General features: G+C 41.8%; 1 protein-coding gene across 1 annotated transcript in view; it reads right to left on the bottom strand.

Moving 5' to 3' along the window:
- Positions 1-24,556, bottom strand: part of KLHL6 (kelch like family member 6) — a 59,373-nt gene that overhangs the window by 11,706 nt on the left and 23,111 nt on the right. The window contains exons 3-4 of the mRNA XM_059391451.1: positions 9,055-9,504; positions 847-1,084 (exon numbers count right to left, since the gene is read on the bottom strand). Of these exons, the coding sequence (XP_059247434.1) occupies positions 847-1,084; positions 9,055-9,504 (688 nt within the window). The remainder of the gene's footprint in view (positions 1-846; positions 1,085-9,054; positions 9,505-24,556) is intronic.

The following is a 24,556-nucleotide window of genomic DNA, read 5'->3' as shown; positions in this document are numbered from 1 at the left end:
AAATGATTAAATACCACCAAAGTGTAAATTCATCTACTGTGCTGTAAAGATGATAGAGACTTTGTCACTTAATAAATATATATTAAGCATTTACTAGTAGCTAGGCGCAGGGCTAGGTACTGGCAGTACAGTATTGACTCTTCTGGAATTCGAGGACTAATTGGAGTCAGGCGCAGTGTAATAGTAAATAAGCAAGTAACTTAGAAGTGAGAAATGACAAAGTATTGTGTGCTACTGGAGCATCTAAAAGTACAACTTGGGGCACTTGGGTGACTCAGTCAGTTAAGTGTCACCATTGGCTCAGATCATGATCCCAGGGTCCTGGGATCGAGCCCTGCACTGGGCTCCCTGCTCTGTTGGAAGCCTGTTTCTCCCTCTCCCATTCCCCCTGCTTGAGTTTCCTCTCTCACTGCATGTCTCTCTATCAAATAAACACATTTTTAAAAAATCCTTAAAAGTATAACAATAAATTTGAGGTGAGGTTCAGGTTTGGGGAGAACAACATACATTTTTATTCATTACCCAGTGCCCAGCTCAGTGTCATACACCTCTAGCAAATACCAAATAAGCTCTAGTATCACTTTCCTTCTTCCTTTCTATGAAGGACCGGACCTGTCTGCTGCTTCCCCAGATCCTAGTACAACTGCTCACAGGTTAGTCTCCATTAAGTAAGAATGTGCTTTCCAGGATAAGATCACCTAAGCTCCTGGTTTCCATGTGGTGACCCTGTCAGAGCTAGATCATCACCATTCATAGTAATCCTTCTAAGTCTGTTGCCTGGCTCTCACTCAGAAAATACATAGTGTCCCTGGGGACTTGCTTTGGCATCACTTGGCTCCTGCTTACCTGAGATGTAGACCTCATTTTTTAATGTCACGCATGCAAACTCCACCCACTTCTTATTCTCACTGTCCAGCTCATGCTCTGTCATGGGGAGCTTGGCCACCTCCAGGCGGCTGCGCCGCAAGGGGTCCAGGCAGGTAACCTCCGCCACAAACCGTTCATCCTTCGTGCAGCCACCAATGATCATGAATACCTCGGACTGAAACTCATGCATCCTGGGCTTGGTGCGCTCCGAAATGATCTGGAAAACCAATGGGAGTACATAAAGGCAGGATGACACAGAGGTTCAGAGCCCAGGCTATGGAACCAGACCGAGCAGAGCCCAGTTCCCAACTCTGCCACCATGTAACCTCACCTTGAGCCTCAGCTCCATCATCTGTGTAATGGGGACTTGAGCCATAATTACCTCATAGGTCTGTGGTGAGGATGAAATGGTATCACATATGCAGTGTGCCTGGCCTGGAAGGGGCCCAGGATATATTAAATACTCAACAAAGTTTACCTATTGTTGCTTTTGCTGCTATCTTAAGAAGTCCAGGTCCATTTACCATCAAATGTACTTCAACCTTCCTGCCCAGTCTGAAGGTCTGAACCCTGGAATTTCATTTCTGGCTACCTTCTCCCACTCCCGGTTTCAATTTCTTAATGATATCCCAGACTTTGCTCACCAACAGACCTCTTCTGAAAGAGAAGTCCTGATGGTAGGCACACAAGAGCACTTGGAGACTTAGGGGAAAAGTCTCAAACAGGAGCATGGTGTGGCCAGGGATGTTGGAGGACTGGGTCCCAACATCAAAGATATGACCCTTCAGAGCCCTGAACAAGCAAAAAAAAAAAAAAAAAAAAAAAACCACACCACAGATATTTGAACCCAGCTGAAAGAACAGAGGTTTGAAAGTCAAATACACCAGCGTTTAGTCCTGGTTTCACCACCTGTGGCTATGTGACCTTGGAGAAGCAACACAATCTCCACAAGTGCCTGAGATCACTTCTGTGTCACCAAGTCATTGTGAGCATTCATGAGGTTGTGATGTAGAGGGATGAGCGGAGCACCTGGCATAGGCACAGCCCTTAACAGTCATGGCAGAAGAAGCAGCTAGAGATGTCATATTGGCATTACTGGGGAAAAGGGAGAGCTGCCCTCTTCCTGGTTCCATCCATCCCCTGGGCTCAGTGGGGCAGGTTCTGCAAGTGGGCTAATAGGAGACGGAAAGGTAGCACCCATTTCTCAATGACCAAAGCAGTCTGCAAGGTCAGGCTGACCTCACACAGGCTATGACACTTCAATTTTGACCACAGGTGTGACAAACAGGTTACAGTAGCAAAAACTGCCCCCTCAAGTGGCAAACTTGAGGTTCAATGGTCACAAATAAGCAGACCAAACAAAGTAAGAGACTTTGGTTTTCTGTACCAAAGAGTCAGATACAGTAAATTTTTCATACTCAATTCATGGCCATGAAGTGTGTCGCAGGGTTCTCCTTTGGAGGTCAGCAGAAAGAAGTGCGGGAGGGCAATGGGTAGAATCGGAGGGCACTGACAGTGGAGAAGACAGCTGGGATAAGGGTGGGAGGGGTGGTCCTGGGAACTTGGAGTCACTGTGAGAAACCAAGCTGGCAGGACAGGATCTGAGCAATAAGCTGGCACCAAAGACAAATTTTGCCACTTTGCCATTTTCTTTCCCACTATCTGCCCTGCTTCATGTCCCTAAATCTCCCCTCCCCACAGCTGAGATGCAACTCCAGCACCAATCTGGTCCTTTCAAAAGAATTAGGGACTGCAGGGACGCCTGGGTGGCTCAGTGGGTTAAGCCGCTGCCTTCGGCTCAGGTCATGATCCCAGGGTCCTGGGATCGACCCCAAATCAGGTTCTCTGCTCAGCAGGGAGCCTGCTTCCTCCTCTCTCTCTGCCTGCCTCTCTGCCTGCTTGTCATCTCTCTCTGTCAAATAAATAAATAAAATCTTAAAAAAAAAAAAAAAAAGAATTAGGGACTGCAGAGCAATGCTTAGATGATAGCACTAGCTTCCCAGAATTGGTCCCTGTATGACCTTTATTCCAGTTCTGAAAGCCAGACCTCGGCCTTCCCCTGAAGGCCCCATCTTCCTCACAGTGGCTGTTCTCTTGCCTCAATACCCTATTGGCCTGTAGGGGACTGGACTAGCTGTGATCTTACTCCTGATTCCTAGCCTGGGACCCTATTCCTGAGTCCTAGGCTGTGGAAGACTGCTCTCATTGACTGAAAACTCTGCATTCCTGCTATCTGGATCCTCCCATAATATTTGTCCTTGATTTCCCATACCACTTCCCCATCCACCTACCCTTTAAGTCACAGGCATTTTTTGTAATGTCCCTTGGTCCTTTCTTCCAAGAAGTCATTCTTGACTTTCTACACTTGTTCCCACAGTCCTGAATTCTCCTATCACAACACTTTTCCTACTTCTTTGTAATTTACTATAAGGTCCCCTGATGGCCCTTATTCTCCAATAGATCCTCAGCATCAATAATAGTGCTTGGAGGTTGTGGGATTCTATGAACACTCATTGAATGAATGAATGGATGAAAGAATGAATGAATGAATGAATGTGTTAGGTAACCCAGGACCCAATACAGACTTTTTTCCAGTCTAGATCACCATTGTAACCAGCTTCCACAATGGCATCCAGCAATCCCCACCTCAGGGTATTTACATCTTATGTTGTTCCCCCGACATTGTTCCAGGATTGGCCTCTATGCCAGCAGAATACAGCAGAGGTGATGATTTACCAGTGCTGAAACTAGGTTTTAAAAAGCACTACAGCGGGGCACCTGGGTGGCTCAGTGGGTTAAAGCCTCTGCCTTCAGCTCAGGTCATGATCTCAGGGTCCTGGGATCAAGCCCCACATCGGGCTCTCTGCTCCACAGGGAGCCTGCTTCCTCCTCTCTCTCTGCCTGCCTCTCTGTCTACTGGTGATCTCTGTCTGTCAAATAAATAAATAAAATCTTTAAATTAAATAAATAAAAAGCACTACAGCTTTCAGAGTGCCTGGGTGGCTCAGTGGGTTAAAGCCTCTGCCTTTGGCTTGGTTTGTGATCCCAGGGTCCTGGGACTGAGCCCAGCATCGGGTTCTCTGTTCAGCAGGGAGCCTTCTTCCTCCTCTCTCTCTCCCTGCTTCTATGCCTATTGTGATCTCTGTGAAATACATAAATAAAATCTTTAAAAAATAAAAATAAAAAAGCACTACTGCTTTCATCTTGATGGATCTCACAGTCTTTCTGGGGCCATTTTCTCTGGAAAAGCCAGCTGCTGTGGAGAGGCCCACGTGGTAAGAAACTGAGGCTTCCAGCCAACAGCCAGCAAGGAACTGACACCTGTCAACAATCCTGTGAGTGAGCCTGGAATTTGATCCTCCAACCCTGTTTGAGCTTTGAGATGACTGTAGCCTCTGCCAACAGCTTGACTACAGCTTCATGAGAGACTCTAGGCCAGAACTGCCCAAATAAACCATGCCTAGATTCCTGTAAGCTGTGAGAGAATAAATGTTTATTGCCTTAAAGTTTGGGGACAATTTGTTACACAACAATAGATAACTAATACAACCATCTAGTTGATGGCATTGTTAGGTATTAAGACCCACCTCATCACTAGGCACCACAGAACTCTTAAGTGGTGGCACTATTATCAAACTGTAAATTCAGCTACATTTGACAAAATATTAACCCCAAAGGCATCATGACAAGGCCAGTCTTGAAGTCAGAGATGTGCAAGTTTGTTGCAGACACACAGAAGGGTTTGCCAGTGAATCACATGCAACAATTAGGCCTAACTAGTTTCTTTTCAGATTGTTAAAAATAGAACAGTTGCACCTTGCTGACTATTCATTAACAAGGCCTATACTAGGGGACCAGCAGAAGAGACCATGTTGCTTTAACAAAGCTGTCCTCAGGGGTGAGCCTCTGCCTCACTCAGGAGTGAGAGACACCACACATGCCAGAGCAGCTTTGGGTATAAATCAAGGTGGTCACTAGACATTTAGGAGGCAATGAAATAAAGGGGAAACTATATCTGCCCCCAAAGACTTCTCTCTATGAAGATACTAGCTACCACTCCTAAATCGAATGTAGATTGACATCTGCTTTAGGGTTCTAAAAGATCCCACTGTTTTCCACCTCCCTAAACTTAGAGGAGGAAAAAGGTTAAAAGGGAGAGATGATGACAGGACAAGAAGAGCTGAAGTTTGGAAAAGGAAGGTTAAGGGGATAACTGTGTTCAAAGAGCAGCCTCCAAACTTAGACCACCATTATCAGGAGGAAACCCAGGATTATTCAGGGAGTTTCAAGGAATGAACTGGCAATTGACACCCCAATTCAAAGATCACCATGGTTGGTTAGTTCAGTTACCCAGACTGTAAAACAGGAAAGAGAAAGTGCCCTGAGGTGGATTTGGGAAAAAGCAGTAACCCTTGGACACAATGAAAAGAGAAATCTGGGATGCCTGGATAGAGAAATCTGGGATGCCTGGGTAGCTCAGTCAGTAAAACATCTGCCTTTGGCTCCAGTCATGATCCCAGGATGCTGGTATCCTGCCTACATCAGGCTCCTTGCTAAGCAGGGAGCCTGCTTCTCCCTCTGCCTGCTTTGCCTGCTCTGCCTGCCACTCCCCCTGCTTGTGCTCTCTCTCTCTCTCTCTGACAAATAAACAAAATCTTAAAAAAAAAAAAAAAAGAAAGAAAGAAAGAAAAGAAAAGATAAATCCTAGATTTAGAGAGAGAAAATGCCTGGTTGTGAGAGATAGTGCACCATAAAGGAATTGCAAAAGAATGAGAATAGTCTCATTTGTGGGGCCTTAACCATGCACCAGACACTGCGCTAACCACATCTCATTCATTATCCTATTTAATTCTCACTGTATCAGTTGGTAGGCATTATTGTCTCCATGTTATAGGTCAGGACAGAGCTTTCAAGCAGCTAACTGGCTTACCCAAGGTCACACTGTCAGTAAATTGTGCAGTCAAGATTAAAGCCCAGATCTGCCTAAATTTATTTATTTATTTATTTTAAGATTTTATTTATTTATCAGAGAGAGAGGGAGAGAGCGAGCACAGGCAGACAGAATGGGAGGCAGAGGGAGAAGCAGGCTCCCTGCAGAGCAAGGAGCCCAATGTGGGACTCGATCCCAGGATGCTGGGATCATGACCTGAGCCGAAGGCAGCTGCTTAACCAACTGAGCCACCCAGGCGTCCCTCAGATCTGCCTAAATTTAAAGCCCAAGTTCCTGCCACTGGAAACTCTTCCAGATATCAGAGTTCTCTCCTCTCCTAAACCCAAAATTCATAATGCCACTCTCCCACACACTGCAAATACCAAAGTCAGAGTACATACTTCCTAGCAGCAACTTAGGTAATTTTTATCAGCAGAAAACCTTTATTACCTATATTTTAGGGACTTAGGATACAGGAAGCAGAAATAAAATAGCTAGGATATTGGAAGTGTAGTTGAGCAAGACTCTATACTTTGAACACTGAACTGAGAGCAGCTGTAGAGACAGACACTGTCTGCAGTTTTATGAGGGCTTTGATGACCCAGTGCTGAGCCATCTGCCAGTGACCCACATACCTAGCATGTGGTAGGACCCATATGGTTGCCTGGACTCCCTCTTTCAGTCTACTCATCACTGTTCATTCACTTAGTGTCTTAGCTTCTCTGATAGACCATAAGGCAGATACTGTTTTTGTAGTGCTGGTGCCATATCTGGCACACAGTCGGTATTCAGAATTTATTTGCAAAAAATACATACATACATATATAAAAGTATAGCTTATTAAAATATATGGGATGCTGTTAAAATAGTTCACAGGAAATTTATAGCACTACTGATAATACTAGAAAATATAAGAAAGTTCTCAAATCAATTACTTCAGCTTCCAATTTAAAAAAACAAGAGATAATTAAACCCAAAGTAGGCAGAAGAAAGAAAATAATCAAGATTAGATTCAAATAAATAAAATAAACCCTAAAAACTAATGAAACCAGAAGGTGTTTCTTTGAGAAAATTGATAGAACTGATAAACGTCTAACCAGTCTGATCAGGAAAAAAAAGAGAGGAAACATTAACTACTAATATCTGGAGTGAGAGATGTGACATCACTATAGATTCTACAGATATTAAAAGGATAATAAAGGAATGCCATTAGTAACTTTATGCCAGTAAATTCCATAACCTCTATGAAATGGGGAAATTCTTTGAATTTCTAGAGCATTCTAGAAGAAATAAATAACCCTATATATTAAAGAAATACAATTTGTATTTTAAAATCTCACAAAGAAAACTCCTGGGCCACCTGAGTGGCTCAGATTGTTGAGCACCCAGCTCTTGACTTCGGCTGGGTTAACGATTTCAGGGTTGTGAGATTGACATCAGTCTCCGAGCTCAGTGCAGAGTCTGCTTGTCCCTCTCTCTCCCTGACTTACGTTTTTTCTCTCTCTCTCTCAATCTCTCTCTCTAAAATAATTAGATAAAATCTTAAAAAAACAAAAACCCTCCTGACCTCCTGATTCTGATAGTATCACTGGTAAATTGTACTAAACATTTCAGGATAGTTGCAGAGTGAATCAATGACAGCAGATCTGAGGGCAACACACAAATAGGAAAGGACATATAGGAAAAGAAGGAGGCTCCGGTGGCCTCAGACAGATAATTTCTAAACCACTTGTGGTTAGGATTTCTATCAATGGCCTAATGAAGGTTTAGAAGCCTATCCCAGAATTACTGTACAGTGGTATATAGGTGTGTGTGTTCATGCGTATAAACTTAACACGCTGTCCCTATATTATTATTTCCTGATGGTTTTGTTCCTTTCCACTAAGCCTATTTTTGTGTTTATGAAGTTTTGAATAAAACACTTCTTCAGAAGTTGTTAAGGAGAACCAGGTACAGCCAAATGATATGCGTATTCATCATCTTGGTGAAGATGGGTATTTATTTATTCATTCAACAAACATTTACCAATCAGTTACTCTATATCAGGGATTCTCGTAAGGTCTGGAGATGGAAAGTCCAATAAGACATATTTCTGACCATAACAAGCTGCCAGTATAGAGACCTTTACAGATGAGGAAGTCAATGGTTACCATGTGGCGGTTGGTGCTACAACAGAGCAATGCACCAGGTGCTAGGGGAATGAGGGAGGTCTCTGAGGTGGTGCTTTTAACTTTTTGCAGCTGGTACAGAAGTCAACTAGATGGAAAGAGGAAAAAAGCACTTGAGCCTTAGTCTGCATTAAGTGGATGAAAAAGCACATCCACTTTGGGGAACTGCAAGCAGTGCACAGGACCCTAGCAGCGGGGAGAGGCTAGAGATGGCACTAGAGAAATGGGCAGAGGTAAAGTAGGTAAGCGAGACTCTGGGAGCTCAGGCATGAAGGGTGTGGGCTTTACCCTGAGAGTCATGGGGAGCTGTGAAGAGGATAAGCCCAAGAGCACAATAATTAGGTTTGAGTTTTGTTTTGTTTTTTTAATTTTAAAGATTTTATTTATTTATTTGACTGAGAGAGACATGGCTAGAGAGCAAACACAAGCAGCGGGAGTGGGAGAGGGAGAAGCAGGCCTCCCACTGAGCAGGGAGCCTGATGCGGGGCTCGATCCCACGACCCTGGGATCATGACCTGAGCTGAAGGCAGTTGCTTAAAGACTGAGCCACCCAGGTGCTCTCATGCTTGAGTTTTAGATCATCCAGCTGATGAATGAATTGGAGGGAGGCCAGACTGAGGGCAGGAAGGTGAGTTTTGGGAATTTTCAGAAACTCAGGAAGGAAACAATGACAGTCTGAACCAAGGTAATGTCATAGGATATCCAAGAGACCCATGGTTCTCCAGAGCAGGCAAACTAGGAAAGCAGTACTCCTATGGGATGGCGACCAGACAGGGCACATTCCATCCTGTATGTGTCACCCCTGCCAACCTCCACCCTTATGCCCTGGGATGAGGGAGGATGTGCCCAGCATGGTGCTGAGTGATTTCCCATCTCACTCAGTCCTCTCAGTAGGTGTTTATGTCGTGTCAGCCCCATTTTACAGATCAGAAATCCAGGGCCTTTGGAACTGCCTGACTCAAACGACAAACAGAACAGTGCCTTCTCTGTGCTGTAAAGATTGGTAAGCCAGCCTCACCTATATTTCTGTAAGGCCACTGACTCCTCTACTTCGTTGCTTAACTACAGGCTCATTCAATGTCAACTCACCTCATTGCCCGAAAGGTGGTACATCCTGGCTTCCTGAAGCAGCGGGAAGACCTCTGGGCACTGTCTGATAAGAGGATCTGCCTCCACTGTCTCCACAAAGTACCATGGGTCCAGAAGTGGCAGGCGTACATTCTCAAGGACATAGGGGAGCAAGCAGAGTCGTTCTGACTGTTTGTGCCGGACCCAACTCATCACAGTCTCAAACACCTGAGCCTCCTCGGTCACATAGAGGTCATCACTCTTCAAGATGTGGTACAGAGTGTCCACAGAAAGTTCGAGGAACTCCTCAGAGTTCAGAATCTGCACAAAGTTTTGAATGATGTAATTTTGAACCTGCTTCTTCAGACTGTCCAACGAGTGTGTATCTGCCAGCCTCAGTATTCCAACACAGTTTTCGGGGTTCAAGGCTTCTGTTAGGAAGCTGGCACAGGCATCCACCATCCGCAGGAACTAAGAGAACAGAAGGAAGCAAATCAGGCCAGAGAACCATCAGTCCACAGGAAGCCTTATCAGAAAGTTGTGTATGGTGGCAAAAAATGAGAAAAATCCAAAGGACTGACAGTAGAGGACCAGCTAAAGAAATTATATAGATTCTTATTTTTGACAACTCTGTAGTCATTAACACAACAAAAATGCTCATAATGTATTGAGTTTAAATATCTGTTCTCTAAATCTGATCAAGTCTCTCGATTTAATCAGCAATTTACAGGAAATATAATAGAAAGAGGAACATGTTAAATGGTACCATGGGGATATACAATCAGCAAAATCTGGACTGTGAGAAACTTTACGGAACCAGTTCAGTTTCTTCAACAAATACAACTCAAGGGTAAATGAGAGAGAGAGGTGGGGAGGAGGAACTTAGAAATGAAGAGAGATGTAAGAGACACATCAACCTTGTGCAAAATCTGGACCTTGTTTGGATTAGTTTTCATTTTAAGTGTGATAATGATGTTGTGATTATATTTCAAAAAGAATCTTTGTGTTTTAGAGAGAGATATATACTAAAATTTTGCAGCTGAAATGAGAAGAGCACTTCACAAAATCATAGGTATATTATGATCCTATTTTAATTAAAAAATATAGAATATAGGTATAGAAAAAAGCATGAAGGATATACACCAAAATATTAACAGTTATTATATTTCACTGTGTCAGGTATTTTAGGACAATTTATGCTGCATTAACCTCCAAATCTCAGGCACTGACAAGAATAAATGATTATTTCTCACTCACATTACATGTCCAACAGAAGTCTTCATTCCAAGATCTAGAATGATAGAAAAGCCAGTCTTGTGACAGGAGAAAAAAGATGGCAGAGCCTTACTAGGCTCTTAAAATTTCAGCTCAGAAGTTGCACATGTCATTTCCACTCACACTTAATTGGCCACAGTAAATCACAGGGCAAAATTTGTTGCCAAAGCAAAAATAATCCTCCCATAGACACCGTCCCATAGGGATAGAAAGGGCAGATACTGTATATATACTGTAAGATATCACATTTTCTAATAAGACTCTGAGAATTTCCCTTACTTTTTTTTATATATTTTAAAAATCTTCTAAAATGAATAAGTAGCACTTTAGTAAGTTAAAAATTCATTTGTAAAATTATTGGTTTCCATGTCTTAGTTTTAAATTATCATCATCCTTATAAAAATATGAGCCCCTTATGCTTATATAGCACTTAACCACTTACAAAGCATGTCATATCCATTATATTATTTATTATTCATTTTACAGATGAGGTGCCTCAGATGCATCAGCTTCTTTTTTTATTAAGTTGTTTTTTAAAAAAGATTTTATTTATATATTTGACCAAGGCAGTAAGAGAGGGAACACAAGCAGGGGGAGAGGGAGAGGGAGAAGCAGGCTTCCCGCTGAGCAAAGTGCCCAACACAGGGCTCGATCCCAGGACCCTGAGATCATGACCTGAGCCAAACGCAGATGCTTAACGACTAGGTCACCCAGGTGCCCTATTAAGTTTTTTATTTTAATCCCAATATAGTTAACATGCAATGTTATGTTAGTTTCAGGTGTACAATATTCAAATGCACCAGTTCATTCTTATTCACTGCTCTCTGGAGCTTAGCTCTGAACAAGTCCAAATTCCTATCCCCCCTCCTTGTCCCCTGGGTAAGTAAAAGGTCAAGTTCTCAGTGTTCTTGGGTTGATGAATTAATTAACAGGAGGGAAAGAGGAAGTCTGAGTAGAGAGAACCTGGTCTCTCCGGCAGGGAGGGCTGGTCTGAAGGCAGTGAGATAACCCAGTGAGAGTTTGGACGGACAGACCTGGATCAGATGGGGTGCAAACTGCAGAGGAGACGAGACGCTCCAGTGATGAACTGAGGGTAGCGGGGCAGTGGAGCAGGACTGGTCTCAGAGTAAGCCATATTAATTTAGGCTCTGGCCTTCACTCCAGAGCATTCTAGGAGACACACATCTCTGATTTTCTAATCAATCCCAATTGCAAGATATTATCTTTCCATGTCAGAACACTCATTCAAGCCATCAGTTTAGAAACATTGACTGAGTGTCAGTGAAATGCTGGAGAAGCTTGAATTCTGCTTCAGACCGCCTTGTCTGCTGGCCTTGGCCATTGCCTGCAATCTGTTTCTCGCATGAGCAACTGTAGAAACGGTTGAGACTGAGAATTCTAACACCTGTTTTCTTGTTTGCAGATTTTCAGTTCAAAGAGTAAAAATGCACAACCGAGACCAAGTCTTGCTAGCCCTCAGAACTTGTCACCAGAGCCCTACATGGCCCTGCCCACAGATGCCTATGAGCACTGAAATGGAACCCACTTTTGTGGAGGCCTCCAGTGCAAAGGGCAGGTACACTATTCCAGTGTTTGCGTGAGAAGATGATTAAATAGATTTTCTAAATATGTAAACTAGCCCTGGGAGGTCACCTAAAAACCTGGTAATAGCAGATGTCTCTGGGGAACAGGGGAACTGGTAGTTGGGGTCAGGGTAGAGAGAAAGACTTACTTATCTTTGATTTATTTATTTTTCATTATTTTTTAAAGATTTTATTTATTTATTTGACAGAGAGAACACGAGCAGGAGGAACGGCAGAAAGAGGGAAAAGCAGACTCCCCACTGAGCAGGGAGCCTGATGCAGGGCTCCATCACAGGACCCTGGATCATGACCTGAGCTGAAGGCAGGTGCTTAACCGACTGAGCCACCCAGGCGCCCCACTGTTCACCTATTTGTACTCCCTTGCTTTGAGTGCCATGTGATAGAATTCTCTATTTAAAATAGTTTCTCATAGAAACAAAGAAATAAAATAAAGTTTCTCATGAATGGAGAAAACACTAGAAAGCAACACATCAAAACGCTATCATGTTTATTTCAAATGCAGTGTTATAGATAAAGCAATTAATTTGTCTTTTAGACTTTGCTGTTTAGAACAAATGTTCTACATTGGGCATGAAGTTGCTATTTTATTTTATTTATTATTATTATGGTTTTTTAAGAAGGAGAGGGAGTACAGGAGCAGGAGAAGGGTACAGGGACAAAGGGAGAGGGAGAGAGAGAGAATCCCAAGCAGGCTCCACATCCAGTGTGGAGCCCAAAGTGGGGCACAATCCCATGACCCTGAGATCATGACCTGAACTGAAATCAAGAATTGGACACCCAACCAACTGAGCCACCAAGGCATCCAATATGATGTTTCTTTTAAAATCAGAAAAAATAAAATACTTCCTCATGATTTTCAAGTACACAATGAGAAAATAAAACAAAATGTAAAAAATAACACCCCCTATGAACCAGCCCCTTTATATTCCCAGATAATTTAATCCTTACAACACTATAGCTATTTATTGTCATTCCTGTTTTATAGATGAGGAAAGGAGATCCAGAGAAGTAAGGTAATTTCCTCAGAAATTTATAGCTAATAAGAGGTAGAGCTAAAATTTGAACCAGTCTTATCTAATTCCAAAAACGCATGTTTTTAGACCATTTCAAGCTACCTTAGGTCAAACTGTGTGCGCACAAATCAAGAACCTGGCAGATGTCAACCATGATTTGCACACCTCACCAAGGAGAGCTCCGATAATGTGATCTGCCCAAAAAAAGGCTTGGCCAACAAGGTGCTAATTTCTACCCCTGCTTGATGACAACTGATGAGCAAAGAAGGAAACCACGAAAGAGTTCACATTTGTGAGAAACATTGATCCAAAGTGTCGCTCCCCACCAAGAAACTGTTCATCCCTCTATTCACCCACCTGTTAATTTCTAGAATGTGTCCTGAACATCATTATGTAGTAGGCCATCAACTAGTGCTGGGAGTACAGAGCTGAGCAGAAAGAAACATAGCGCCTATGCTCATTGGACCTGACAGACCAATGGGGAAGGCAGACATTAATAATCAAATAATCACACAAGTGTCAAACTATAAGTATGAGAAATGCATGTAACAAAGTTCAGGGATTCCATTGCCTAAAAGTGAAGACCTAGCCTTATTCTTACCCCTCAAGCCATGTACTGTCACCAGAACTCACCCTGATAGAACCCTTCCACAGTGAGACCTATCTGCTCACCTTACCCAAATATTTCTAAGCTCACCTGTCACAGTGCCTTTCTGTGCTCATGCTGCTTCATCAGCCTGGACCAGCTTTCTCCCTTATCACTATCTGTTAAAATCCTGCTCTCCCTGCCTAGGCAAGTTTTACTTCAGAGCTCCATTTTTTAAGAAAGGATTCAGGATGGTTCACCCTTTCAACTGAAAAGGCCCCTTTCAAGTTAACTTCAAAAAAAAAAAAAATGGGGGATAAGAGTACCATGACCATCAACTTATCTACATAGGGGTTATTTTATTCATTCAGAGTGTTAAATCTGGGACTGATGGATGGGCTCCAGAGTCTGTGAACCCCTATGATGGTGTACAAACATCTGTTTTCACATGTGTCAGTTTTCCCGAAATTGAGTTTACAGGAGACACTGAGTTGCTCTCTATTATCCATAAACCTGAGGACAAAGCCAGCACAAGAGGGAGAACCAGGCTGACAGAACCAGAGGGTCTTAACCAGACTGTGCTTTAAACCTTCTCTACCTCTGGATATTTTTAATTCTGGGTCAATACTTGCTTAAGAAGAAAGGAAGAGAATGAATGAGGAGAGAAGAGAAAAGAAACAGAGAAATCCTATCCATTCGTGAGGTTCTTTCTCAAGAGCCACTTCCTCCTTCTTGGCTTCTCCAGTTGCCAACATGGAATCAGCTCCTCCCTCCTCACTGCTCCACTGGGCAAGTCACTTGCCCCTCTGTGGAGCACTGATTACATTTCTCCCTTGTACTATGGTCAAGCATCTCAAGGGCAGATTCTAGGTAGGTCATAGTTGTGTTTTATTTCCAAGAGCACCTAGCACAAATTCTACCAAAAGAAGGAAAAGAAAGAGAGAAGGAAAATAGTTTGGATACCCAGCATGCACCAAGATCTGTTAGATACTTTCCCATCCATTTTTTAATTTAATGAATGTTTTATTTTTTTAATGACTATTTTTACTTTATAAGTAATAACAAGGCCGGTATTTTATATATTATATATCTATATATAATACAAGGTTTTATTACTTATTTTTATAGTAATATAAAAATGTTATTACTTATTTTTATAGTAATATTACTAAAAATATACATATACACAGGCCCAAACCATTGCACAGAGGAAGAATCAGAGAATTCAAAGAGTTAAATACATTGCCTTAGGTCACACAGCCAGTAGGTGGTACAGATGGCACTCAAGGTCATGGCTAGCTCACTCATCTTACTGGCCTTTGCACTGCCTTTGTAACTGTCACAGTGTTGAGCTAACAAACTTCCAGGAGAGTCTGAAGAGGACTTAGGAGGACAAGAGTAGTGCAGATCTCCAAGTTGCCTACATTTCCCCCAAAATACTTCAAGAAAGTGCTTCAAGAAACACTTTCGAGCACGAGGGGTGTACAGCAGCATCCTAACCAGTGGTTGGGAAACTTATGATGTACAGGGCAGTCATGGGAACAAGAAATTGTTTTCTTTACAATATATTGTAAATATAATTTATATTTATATAATTTATATTATATTTACTATATGTTGTAAATATATATTTATAAATAGATAATATTAATATTGATATTTATTAATATTTAATTAAAATAAATAATTAAATTAATTGTATTTATTAATATTAGAATATGAATATATAAATATAAAACAATTTTTATGTTATTTATATTATATTTACAGTATATATTGTAAATAAATAAATAAATAATATTGCAAATATATTGTGAATAAATATAAATAAATAAATAATATATTGTAAATAATAATTGTCAAATAAATAAATAAAATCTAAAAAACAATTTATATGTTATTTATATTATATTTACTATATATTGTATTTACAATATATATTATAAATATAATATAATATACATATATAATATATTGTTATTATAATAAATATAAATAACAATTTACATGTTATTTATATTATATTTACAATATATATTGTTTTACATATAAATTGAAATTGTTTTCAATTTGAAATTGTTTTACATATATATTACATATATATTGTTTACATATAAATTGAAAACAATTATGTTATTTATATTATATTTACAATATATATTGTAAATATAATATATTAATTATATATATATTGTAAATATAATATAAATAACATATAAATTGTTTTCTTTAGTCAAGATTACTTAGGATGTTAGCATAAATTTTCTTTCTCAGCCTGTCCCTATGACACATGAACTTGTTTATTAAAGCTGAGCTATGACAGATAATGGCAACAGACAGCCAACTTCCTGTTTGAGGGGACATGTGAGCAAAAGGTTACAGTCAGGCACCTGACTCTCGAAGAGGGAGACTAAAAATACAATCAAAGAAACCACTTGAGACATGGCTGCTGTTCCCATGAGAAGTCTCTGACTCAGTGAGATTTTACCCCCTGCTCCCCAACTCCAGTGGCCCTCCTCTGCTTCCCTTCATGCTCTCCAGAATATGGGGTCTTAACAGATTTAACCAGTATAATTCCACACCTCCCAGAGGTGCCTTCAAATCAAGTGCAGAAAAACTGAACCCTATTTTGGCCCAAATAAGCAATTTCATTGACCACAGTCCCCAGATGACCTTACAGTTATTGCAAAGGGTATATATAGACATTGGTATTCTTACCTTCAAGTCCCAAGAAATCAGTGTTTGTGAAGAGTACATAATGTGTTGATGAGATTAATAAACCAAAATCAGGGGCCCTTGGGTGGTTCAGTGGGTTAAAGCCTCTGCCTTCAGCTCAGGCCCTGATCTCAGAGTCCTGGAATCGAGCCCTGCATGGGGCTCCTCTGCTCAGAGGAGGGAGCCTGCTTCCTCCTCTCTCTCTGCCTGCCTTCTCTGCCTACTTGTGATCTCTGTCAAATAAATAAACAAAATCTTAAAAAAAAAAAATCACTTGAAATTGTTGTGATTTTTCAGTGAACTGTTTGTGAATTCACAATAAATCTTCTGTCACCATTTTTCTTCTCAGACAATAGTTATGAAAAGTAAAGTTGTTCTTCTATGGGGTGTGTACTGATGTCAAAGAGAGGTCTTCAGGGGTACCAGGCTGGCTCAGTCGGTTAAGTGTCTGACTGGATTTTGGCTCAGGTCATGATCTCAGGGCTATGAGATCAAGCCCCACATCCGGCTTCACACTGGGTATGGAGCTTATTTAAGATTCTCTCTCTGCTCCTCCTGCCCCCCCAAAAGAGGAGTCTTCATACTTAAAAACTGTAAATTACCACTGATCCTAATCTCCCATCCTTTCCCCTTTCCCTCTTTCTCAGGTATACATCTATTTTAGACCAATGGAAATATGTGTCCCCTACCCCCAGGATGTCCTCTGCTCCCTCCAAACTTTCAATCCTTGCTCTAGACTTTGCTGAGGGGTCTTCTGGTCCCTGGAAGCTATATGGAGTGGGCAGGAAAGGGAATAAGACTTGCAAAATGTGCTCACTAAGGTGGGGCAGTGCTGCGGGACTGACACAACTATAGAGGTAGACTGACCTCAGAAGTGGAATCAGAGGGAAAGGAAGGGGTGTGGGAAGTTTGGTCAAGATTCTGCCAACAGACAGCTCCTAAAGTTTCAGAGGAACCAGTGGGGCCCCCAACAGGCCAGTAGCACACATGGGGGCAGGAGTACTACAATGGGCCATACTAACATTCAATGGGCCAGAGCCACAGCTGGAGAATCGTGACTCAGCCCAGGAACAGAATGAAGGCCAGGGAGGGACTAAATGGAATAACTGTGTCTGGGACATATTTGATCCTCAGGATATGGGTTATGTTGGGGGCTAGAGGGTGAGCGCAGAACTAGTAGGGCATCTAAGCAAAGCCAAATCCTGAGAAGCATGTCCATGAGCAGATAGCTGTAATAGAGAAGCAGATAGCTATAACAGAGAAGGTAGAGAAGGTGGAAACTTAAGTCTCAGCCTAAAGTTCTCTCTGCCTAGAATACATTTCCTCCAACCCAGCTGCAATGTGTCAAAATCCTACCCATTCTACCCATTCCTTCAGACCCAGAACTTTTTTCTACTCAGGCACTCTGCCCCAAGGTCTGACTGGATTGCTCTGTGGTTTGAAAGCACAGTGGAAATCCTTGCTTTTGAGGCTTTAGGTGTAGTGGTAGGTAGCAGGAATGGGAGTCAGAAGTTCTGGATTTAGGCCCCAGATCATAGCTTCAATCTTTGATGACCTGCTCTTTGATGAGCTGAACTCTCTGTGAGCCACAGTTTCCTCTTCTGGAAAGTGTTGAGAATAATAAAGCCCATATTGCAGTCTCACTGTGAGGGTACTCCCTGGCCAATCCACTCACAGAAATGTCAACATCAGATGGGATCATGTAGGGGAAGAATATGATAAATGATTAAATAAATGTGATCTATATTTATAACTTTTATCTTTATTTCCCTCTGATAGTTTCCTGTAAGTACCTTGCACATAGAGAATGGTTAGTAATTTGAGGTAATTAAATAGAAGTAAAAGTCAGAATCTGGTAGCAACATGGGTTTTCATTACAACTAAAACCGATATCTCACTTCCTAAATTTTAACAACCTACAGGCAACAATTAGGGCATTTCAGGCTTTCACATCCAGGGAAGGGGTAACAGGATAGACAAAAGAATACAATTTTGGTTTTTGAGTTTCTAAACACACTTTCAGTACTATAGTAGAAAAATAGTTTCAAAACTTCAATTAGTGGTAATAACTGGGCCCTTTGAATTGGAAAAGCCAGAATGCCAAAGAGTCTAGGCGTAAAGTTTATATCAAAGCAGTAGATACAGGAGAATGGATGACAATGAAGGAGCCATCTTTCCAACAACGATTCCCAGGACAGGAAGAGGAGAAAGAGCCTAGTAAAAGTGTGAAAAACAGGTAGGTCTCTGAGATGATCTCCCAACCCAGATCAAACTCTAGAGTAAGGGAGATGCAAAAAGCTCCTTAGAGGTTGTGGATGTGAGAGCAAAAGAATGTGTGCCTTGACTGCCGAAATGAAATCAGAAAAGCAGAAACCCAGTAGAGCAGCCACAGAAGAGAAGCTGGAATGCATTGTTTCTAGACAAAGGGGGTCTATGGGAGTCGCTCCAAGTTCCCTATAGTTCCAGACTGGCACAGAGAGCAAATGGAAGTTTCTTGTGTGTCTTTGAGAGGGACACAGAAGTTGAAGAGAGGACTGGCAGACCTGAGGAGGCCTTCTGAATGGGACAAAGAATGCAAAGTGGCCCACAAAGATTGAGGGCCAGAACCTGGTGGGCCTGAGGATTTTCAGCTGATGGCAGAGGGTGAGGGTGTCAATGATCAGAGAGAGACTGATGAGAACACAGATGCTCTAGCAGGTTGCCAGCACGGACCAATGATGCAAATAACCACGGTAAGTCTGGGCCAGATGCCTCTTTCTACTATGTCCTGGCATTATGTAAACATCCCCTATAACTATATAAGCAACCCAGATTCTAAAGAAAGTGTTCTGGGATGCCAAGGGTGTTCTGGAGCTTGATCTGGGTGGTGGTTACATGGTTGCAAACACATGTAAAAAATTAAAAAACCATATACTTAAGATGTGTACATTTTACTAAATGTAAGTTATACCTAAAAATCAAAGTCACCACTGAGATTAAACACAGAGCTGTAAAGACTAAAGAGACACAGCGTGGACAATACAGGCTCACTGTTGAGATGGGGACACCTGGCAGTCCCAAGTGTCCTAGTTACCCCAGAGGGAGATAGGCATGAGGGGTGGCAGCTGTGCCAATCTCACCCCCGACACATTTACAGGGCCCCACTGGTTCCCAGAATTTTCCACTGGGCAGCCCCCTCTGAGGCTGCTGATGCCCCAGCTGCCTTTAGGATCATGACTTGTTTTGGGCCTCACATCTAGGGATGGATGTGGTGTGTGCAGTGGAGAACACACAGGCTAGCATAAGCAGACAGGAGTGAAATTCAGGTTCCTCTCACATTAGACATGAAACCATGAACATTTAACTTTATATCACTGAATTTTATTTCTCCCATCTTTAAATTGGGGGTAAAAATACTGACCTCATTTTAAATGAAACAGTACAGGCAAGAGCTGCCACATAGTAAATGCTCTGAAAAGCACAACTATCACTGCCTGTGGACCAGGAAACTAACCCTAATGTCTTAACACTTACAGTGGCCACAAAGTAACACTGGTTGACAAAGAGGGTGTGTGGGGCATCAGTCAACAGATGGATTTTATCTAGATAGCAACAAAGAAATTGTTGGGCTGGTTTCCTTGCTTGGATCAACTGACTACTCTGATGTTGGGTCCATACAACCTGTGGGTCCCTGTCAATGACAACAGAGGTTCATCCATAACTTGCAATAATGAGACCTGCTTTTGCTAGGTGCCTGGCTCTTAGCAGGTACTTAAAAATAAGGCAGTTATTAGTATTAACCCTGGAATACTTCTTCCTCTACTTAAAGTTGGGAATGGGCTTCTTAGGGTCCTCTTAAAGCAAGTCAGACAATTTTTGATGGGGTCTTGAGCAAATTCTGAGGCAGTCCACATATTCAGCTAATAATGAGCAAGAACAATGAATGCCTTCATTGATTCAACAAATATTTATGGACTATGATCCACATACTGAGTAAGCCAAGAACCCAACCCAGGCCACCAGGGTCAGCCTCTGACCACATGGCTACCTCATCTGTACAGATGTCAGCCCAAAGCGTGTTGTGGCTTGTCTCTCCTCAGGCTCAGGCCAGATGAAGAGGTTCCCACTCTGGCAGTCCCCTTTCCTTCCTCATGTCAGGCCTCAGGACACAACATGATCTCTTTTTGGCTTCTAAGCTCCTTCTTCTAACCAGCTGCTCTGTTATCTTATGCATCCTCTGTCCCAAAACTAAATGAGGGGTGAGCTGGTCTTCATGGCCTCACAACTTTTGCTGCCTGCTGACAAACTCATAAGCCCTTATTCTTTCATGAGTTTTTAATAATAAAAATGAAAGTAACAAATATGACAAAGTTCTCCAAACGAACACAGCAGTTCTCTAAAACCGAAGACCCTTACCAAGTTCTTAGAGCCATTGTCCCACTCTACAGTCTCTATAGCTTCTAATTGCCTTGCTCATATAGAACTCAAGAGCCTGTAGTTCCAGCTAAGGCAAGTTCTTGGGGCCCCCAATAGATGACATTCATCTCAAAAACCCTGCCTTCCATGCAAAGGGTCACCCAGGCCTTTCCTCATAGGTGCTTCTCTTACTCTTACCTTTCTAGAAACTACTTGGAGAAAATGTATTTCTCCCATATTCACCAATAAATTATGGTTAGATTACTGCAAATTCCTTTTATGGGCAATTCATTCAGTATCTTCCCCACACTAACCTTCCTCCTGAAAGAAACTATCCCACCCTAGGCACAGCAGCTTGGACCAATGACAACTGACAATGGTAATGGTAACTGACCCCAGGGTTAGCTGTCTTCATGAGGCCAGCAACTCATGAAATTGCCTCACACAGAAAGCCCTTTTCATACAGCAATAGTGGTGACTGGCTGGGTCAACTGAAAGATCTCTTTCTAGACTGGGAAATTCTGCATAGAAGCAATCAATGGATAATAGCAAGAGAGCAGAAAAGAGAAGGAGAAAGTGAGAGAGCAGCTGAGCATCAGCAATGGTGTGACAACTAAAAACCTTTACCACCAGACAACTAAAAACCTTTACCATAAGATACTCTGATTCCCATCAATTTCAGTCCCACAAATGTGGTATTGGCCTCTGTGGATGTTCTAAAATAACAAGATAAAATGCCCATTCTGTCACTCTTTTCTCCACCTATAATTCTGTGTTAATTAAATATAGCACCAGACCAATTCATTCTACTAACCAAGTATCATACGAATATGATAAAACAAAACTTTAAACCATGGTCTCTTATAATCCTAATATGGGACAAAGCAAAGATTTGGGGATGGCATAGGAAAATGTTCTCACAGCTCAATATCAGCCCAGTTTATTCAAGGCACTAACTGTCCAAAGTAAAGTTAAAATTAATGTACAAATAATGGGAAGAAAATTCTATCCAGTATCTATAATGCGTCAGGCATTTTACAAATAGCATCTCATTAAATAACTCTCCCTAAAAGGTAGGTAAAAGTATTGTTATCATCCTAATTTTACAAATAAGAAAGCTGAGGCTCAGATGATCTAAATAACCTGTCCACATCCACACAGCAAATAAATGACTGAACTGGAATTTAAACCCAGGTTCTGCCTGACTCCAGCACCCATGTTCTTTACACTCTACCACTCTGCCTTATAAGAGACCATTAAGATAACTCGACATGTTTCATTTTTCAGGAGACCCAAAAATTTTTTTGCAGCCACCAGAAAGGCTCTATTAAGGAGCACATGGGGGGCACCCGGGTGGCTCCGTGGGTTAAGCCTCTACGGCTCAGGTCATGATCCCAGGGTCCTGGGATCGAGCCCCGAATCAGGCTCTCTACTCAGCGGGGAGCCTGCTTCCCCCTCTCTCTCTGCCTGCCTCTCTGCCTACTTGTGATTTCTCTCTCTCTCTGTAAATAAAATCTTTAAAAAAAAAAAAAAGGAAGGAAAACTCTCTATGCATACTGATCTGTAACAATCTCCAAAATATATCACGAAGCCCAAAAAAGCAAAATGCAAGATGGGGTGTATAGTGTGCTAACATTCATGTTTAAAAAACTGGAGACAATGAGTGGGACTAATATATGCACACACACACTGTGCATAGGATATGAAGGATAGCAAGACATGGTTAAAAGTGAACATGGCAAAATGTTCCACTGTTTCCCCTTCTGTTTTTCTGAATTTGGAATAAGGGTATATTTTATCCATTCAAATGAATACATACTTTTCTTAAATCACAAAGTGATTTCAACAACCTATAAACTTCTGTCCCTTGTGGTGTTTTCAAGCATGAAGATATTCCCAGTTTTCTTCACCTGAGACTTCAAAGCAAGTCATCCAAAAGCAACAGAAATTAGAAAGTAGGTTAAATAGACACCCAGATGCCCAGAGCACTCTTCTCTTGTTTTTATAAGAATTAACACTCATAGGAAAATAAGTAAAACAGCCTCAAAGAGAAACTTAGTTATTTTTTGCCTAGAAAGTGAATGAGACTTGGAAAATTCTGAGATGAGGGATTACCAGAATAGGGGAATCAATAATAAACAGAGCATGCTTTCTCTCTAACCTGTCTCTATTTCCTCTTCCTTCCACCTCTGATTAAAACCAAAATTTCTACTGAAGTTGCTCCCACTTGAGAGAAAATGAGGAGGAGGTGGAGGAGCAAGAGGATGAGGACATGGAGAAACTTTATGCTAAAATTAATTTCCAGATACATTAAAGATTTAAGTATCAAAGGTGTGGACATAACAAGACTAACAGAAATTAAAGTGAATAAGATATAATTAAGCAGTGGGGAAGTTCTTTCTAAAAACATGTAACAAAGGCAAAAAAACATCAAGGAAATGAACAATAGATATGACAAAACACGAATTTTAAATTTTGTACATAAAAAAGTCATAGCCAACAATTATGAGTCAAATAACCAATGGAAAATATTTGTAACATTACAAAACTCTTTACTATCTGAAGAGTTTTTATTAAAATCACCCAAAACTGAAAGGAGAACAAGAAACAGAAAGACAAACTCCCTCCTCCATGAAATTGGGAGTTATCAGTAACCCCAAACCATAGACTATGAAGACTGGCAAATGGCTTTGCTGAGAGAAAGAGGTCAGACCAAGTGCCTACAAAGGAGTTTGTCCCTCGGAACCCTCAAAAGCAGGAATATTAAAATCCCAGAGAAAGAGCAAGGCCAGGGCAGGTGGAGCTAATACCAGGGGTGGTTTTAAGAAGAATTTAAGCTTCCTGAGACTCCTTCTACCTCTTAATGATCGAACAACTCCACTCCCGCTGGAAAACATATATCCTCTGGAGAAACCAGACCAGAGAGGTTCTGAACTCCAGAAATTGAGGAAGACACAGGAAGACATCATACTGAAAATAAAGAAGCTAAGTAAAGATTTGCAAATACGCCCACACCCACACACCCTGGTAAAATACACTGTAGTTCCCAGGCAAAAGCTGAACTAGATAGAGGTCCTATTAGGGAAGGTTTTTCCTGCGGTCAGATTGTTGGAGCAGTGGGGGTGGGGGTGGGAGGTGGGATGAAATAGGGCTGCTGAGCATGAGGTTGCTAAGATCCTCCCTCCACAGAAAGGAGAGTATTTTCCTGCCAGTTGAAAGGGTAAGGGGTGAAGCTGAAAGGGGTAAACAGCTGATGGGGTAAGCAAGTCAGGATGAAGAAAGGGGGAAGGCTTTGGGGGCAGGGGTGGGTAACTGACTTGGACATATCACCAGAAGGCGTGACCAGCCCTGTCAGATGTAACTCGCTCTATTATCTTTAAAATGCCTTGAGGAAACTGAGACAATAAAACTGGCAAACAATTATTCGGAACTCATCAGTGCTGTTTCATAGAGTTTCCTCCCTCTTTCTACTCTCCCTTCCTTGCTGGACTCCACAGATCCTGCCTAGACTCCAGCTTCAACAAAGATAATCCCACTGTCCACGGTCTTGACTCATGACCTTTCATTCCCCACCTTCCCAGACTTTGTTTTGTTTTCCTTTAAATGCTGACCTACAGAGGATCCAAGAGGATACCACCTCCCAAAGTCCCAAACCACGCATAAGATCTGATGTTTGTCCCCGTCCCTGCGAATGACCAGGCTTGTCCCTGGACTCTGTCATAAATCTCAGCATCTTCAGAGACAATCCGCTTAACCTGGCAAAACCAAGTCCAAGGTGTACTTTTAGACCTAGGCAAAAACAGTAATGGGGGTGGGGCCCCTGTGATAACTATGGATGCAACCGATAGAATCTATGTGTCTAATTATCCCATGAAGCTAAATATAATTGTAATTGGATTGAAACCAACATAGTCAAATGGAAACCATAAAACTTA

Source organism: Mustela nigripes, chromosome 2 (assembly GCF_022355385.1).
Source record: "Mustela nigripes isolate SB6536 chromosome 2, MUSNIG.SB6536, whole genome shotgun sequence".
Lineage (NCBI taxonomy): Eukaryota > Metazoa > Chordata > Mammalia > Carnivora > Mustelidae > Mustela > Mustela nigripes.
The sequence above is the reverse complement of the archived record's forward strand: the minus strand, read 5'-3'. Positions and strand labels throughout refer to the sequence as shown.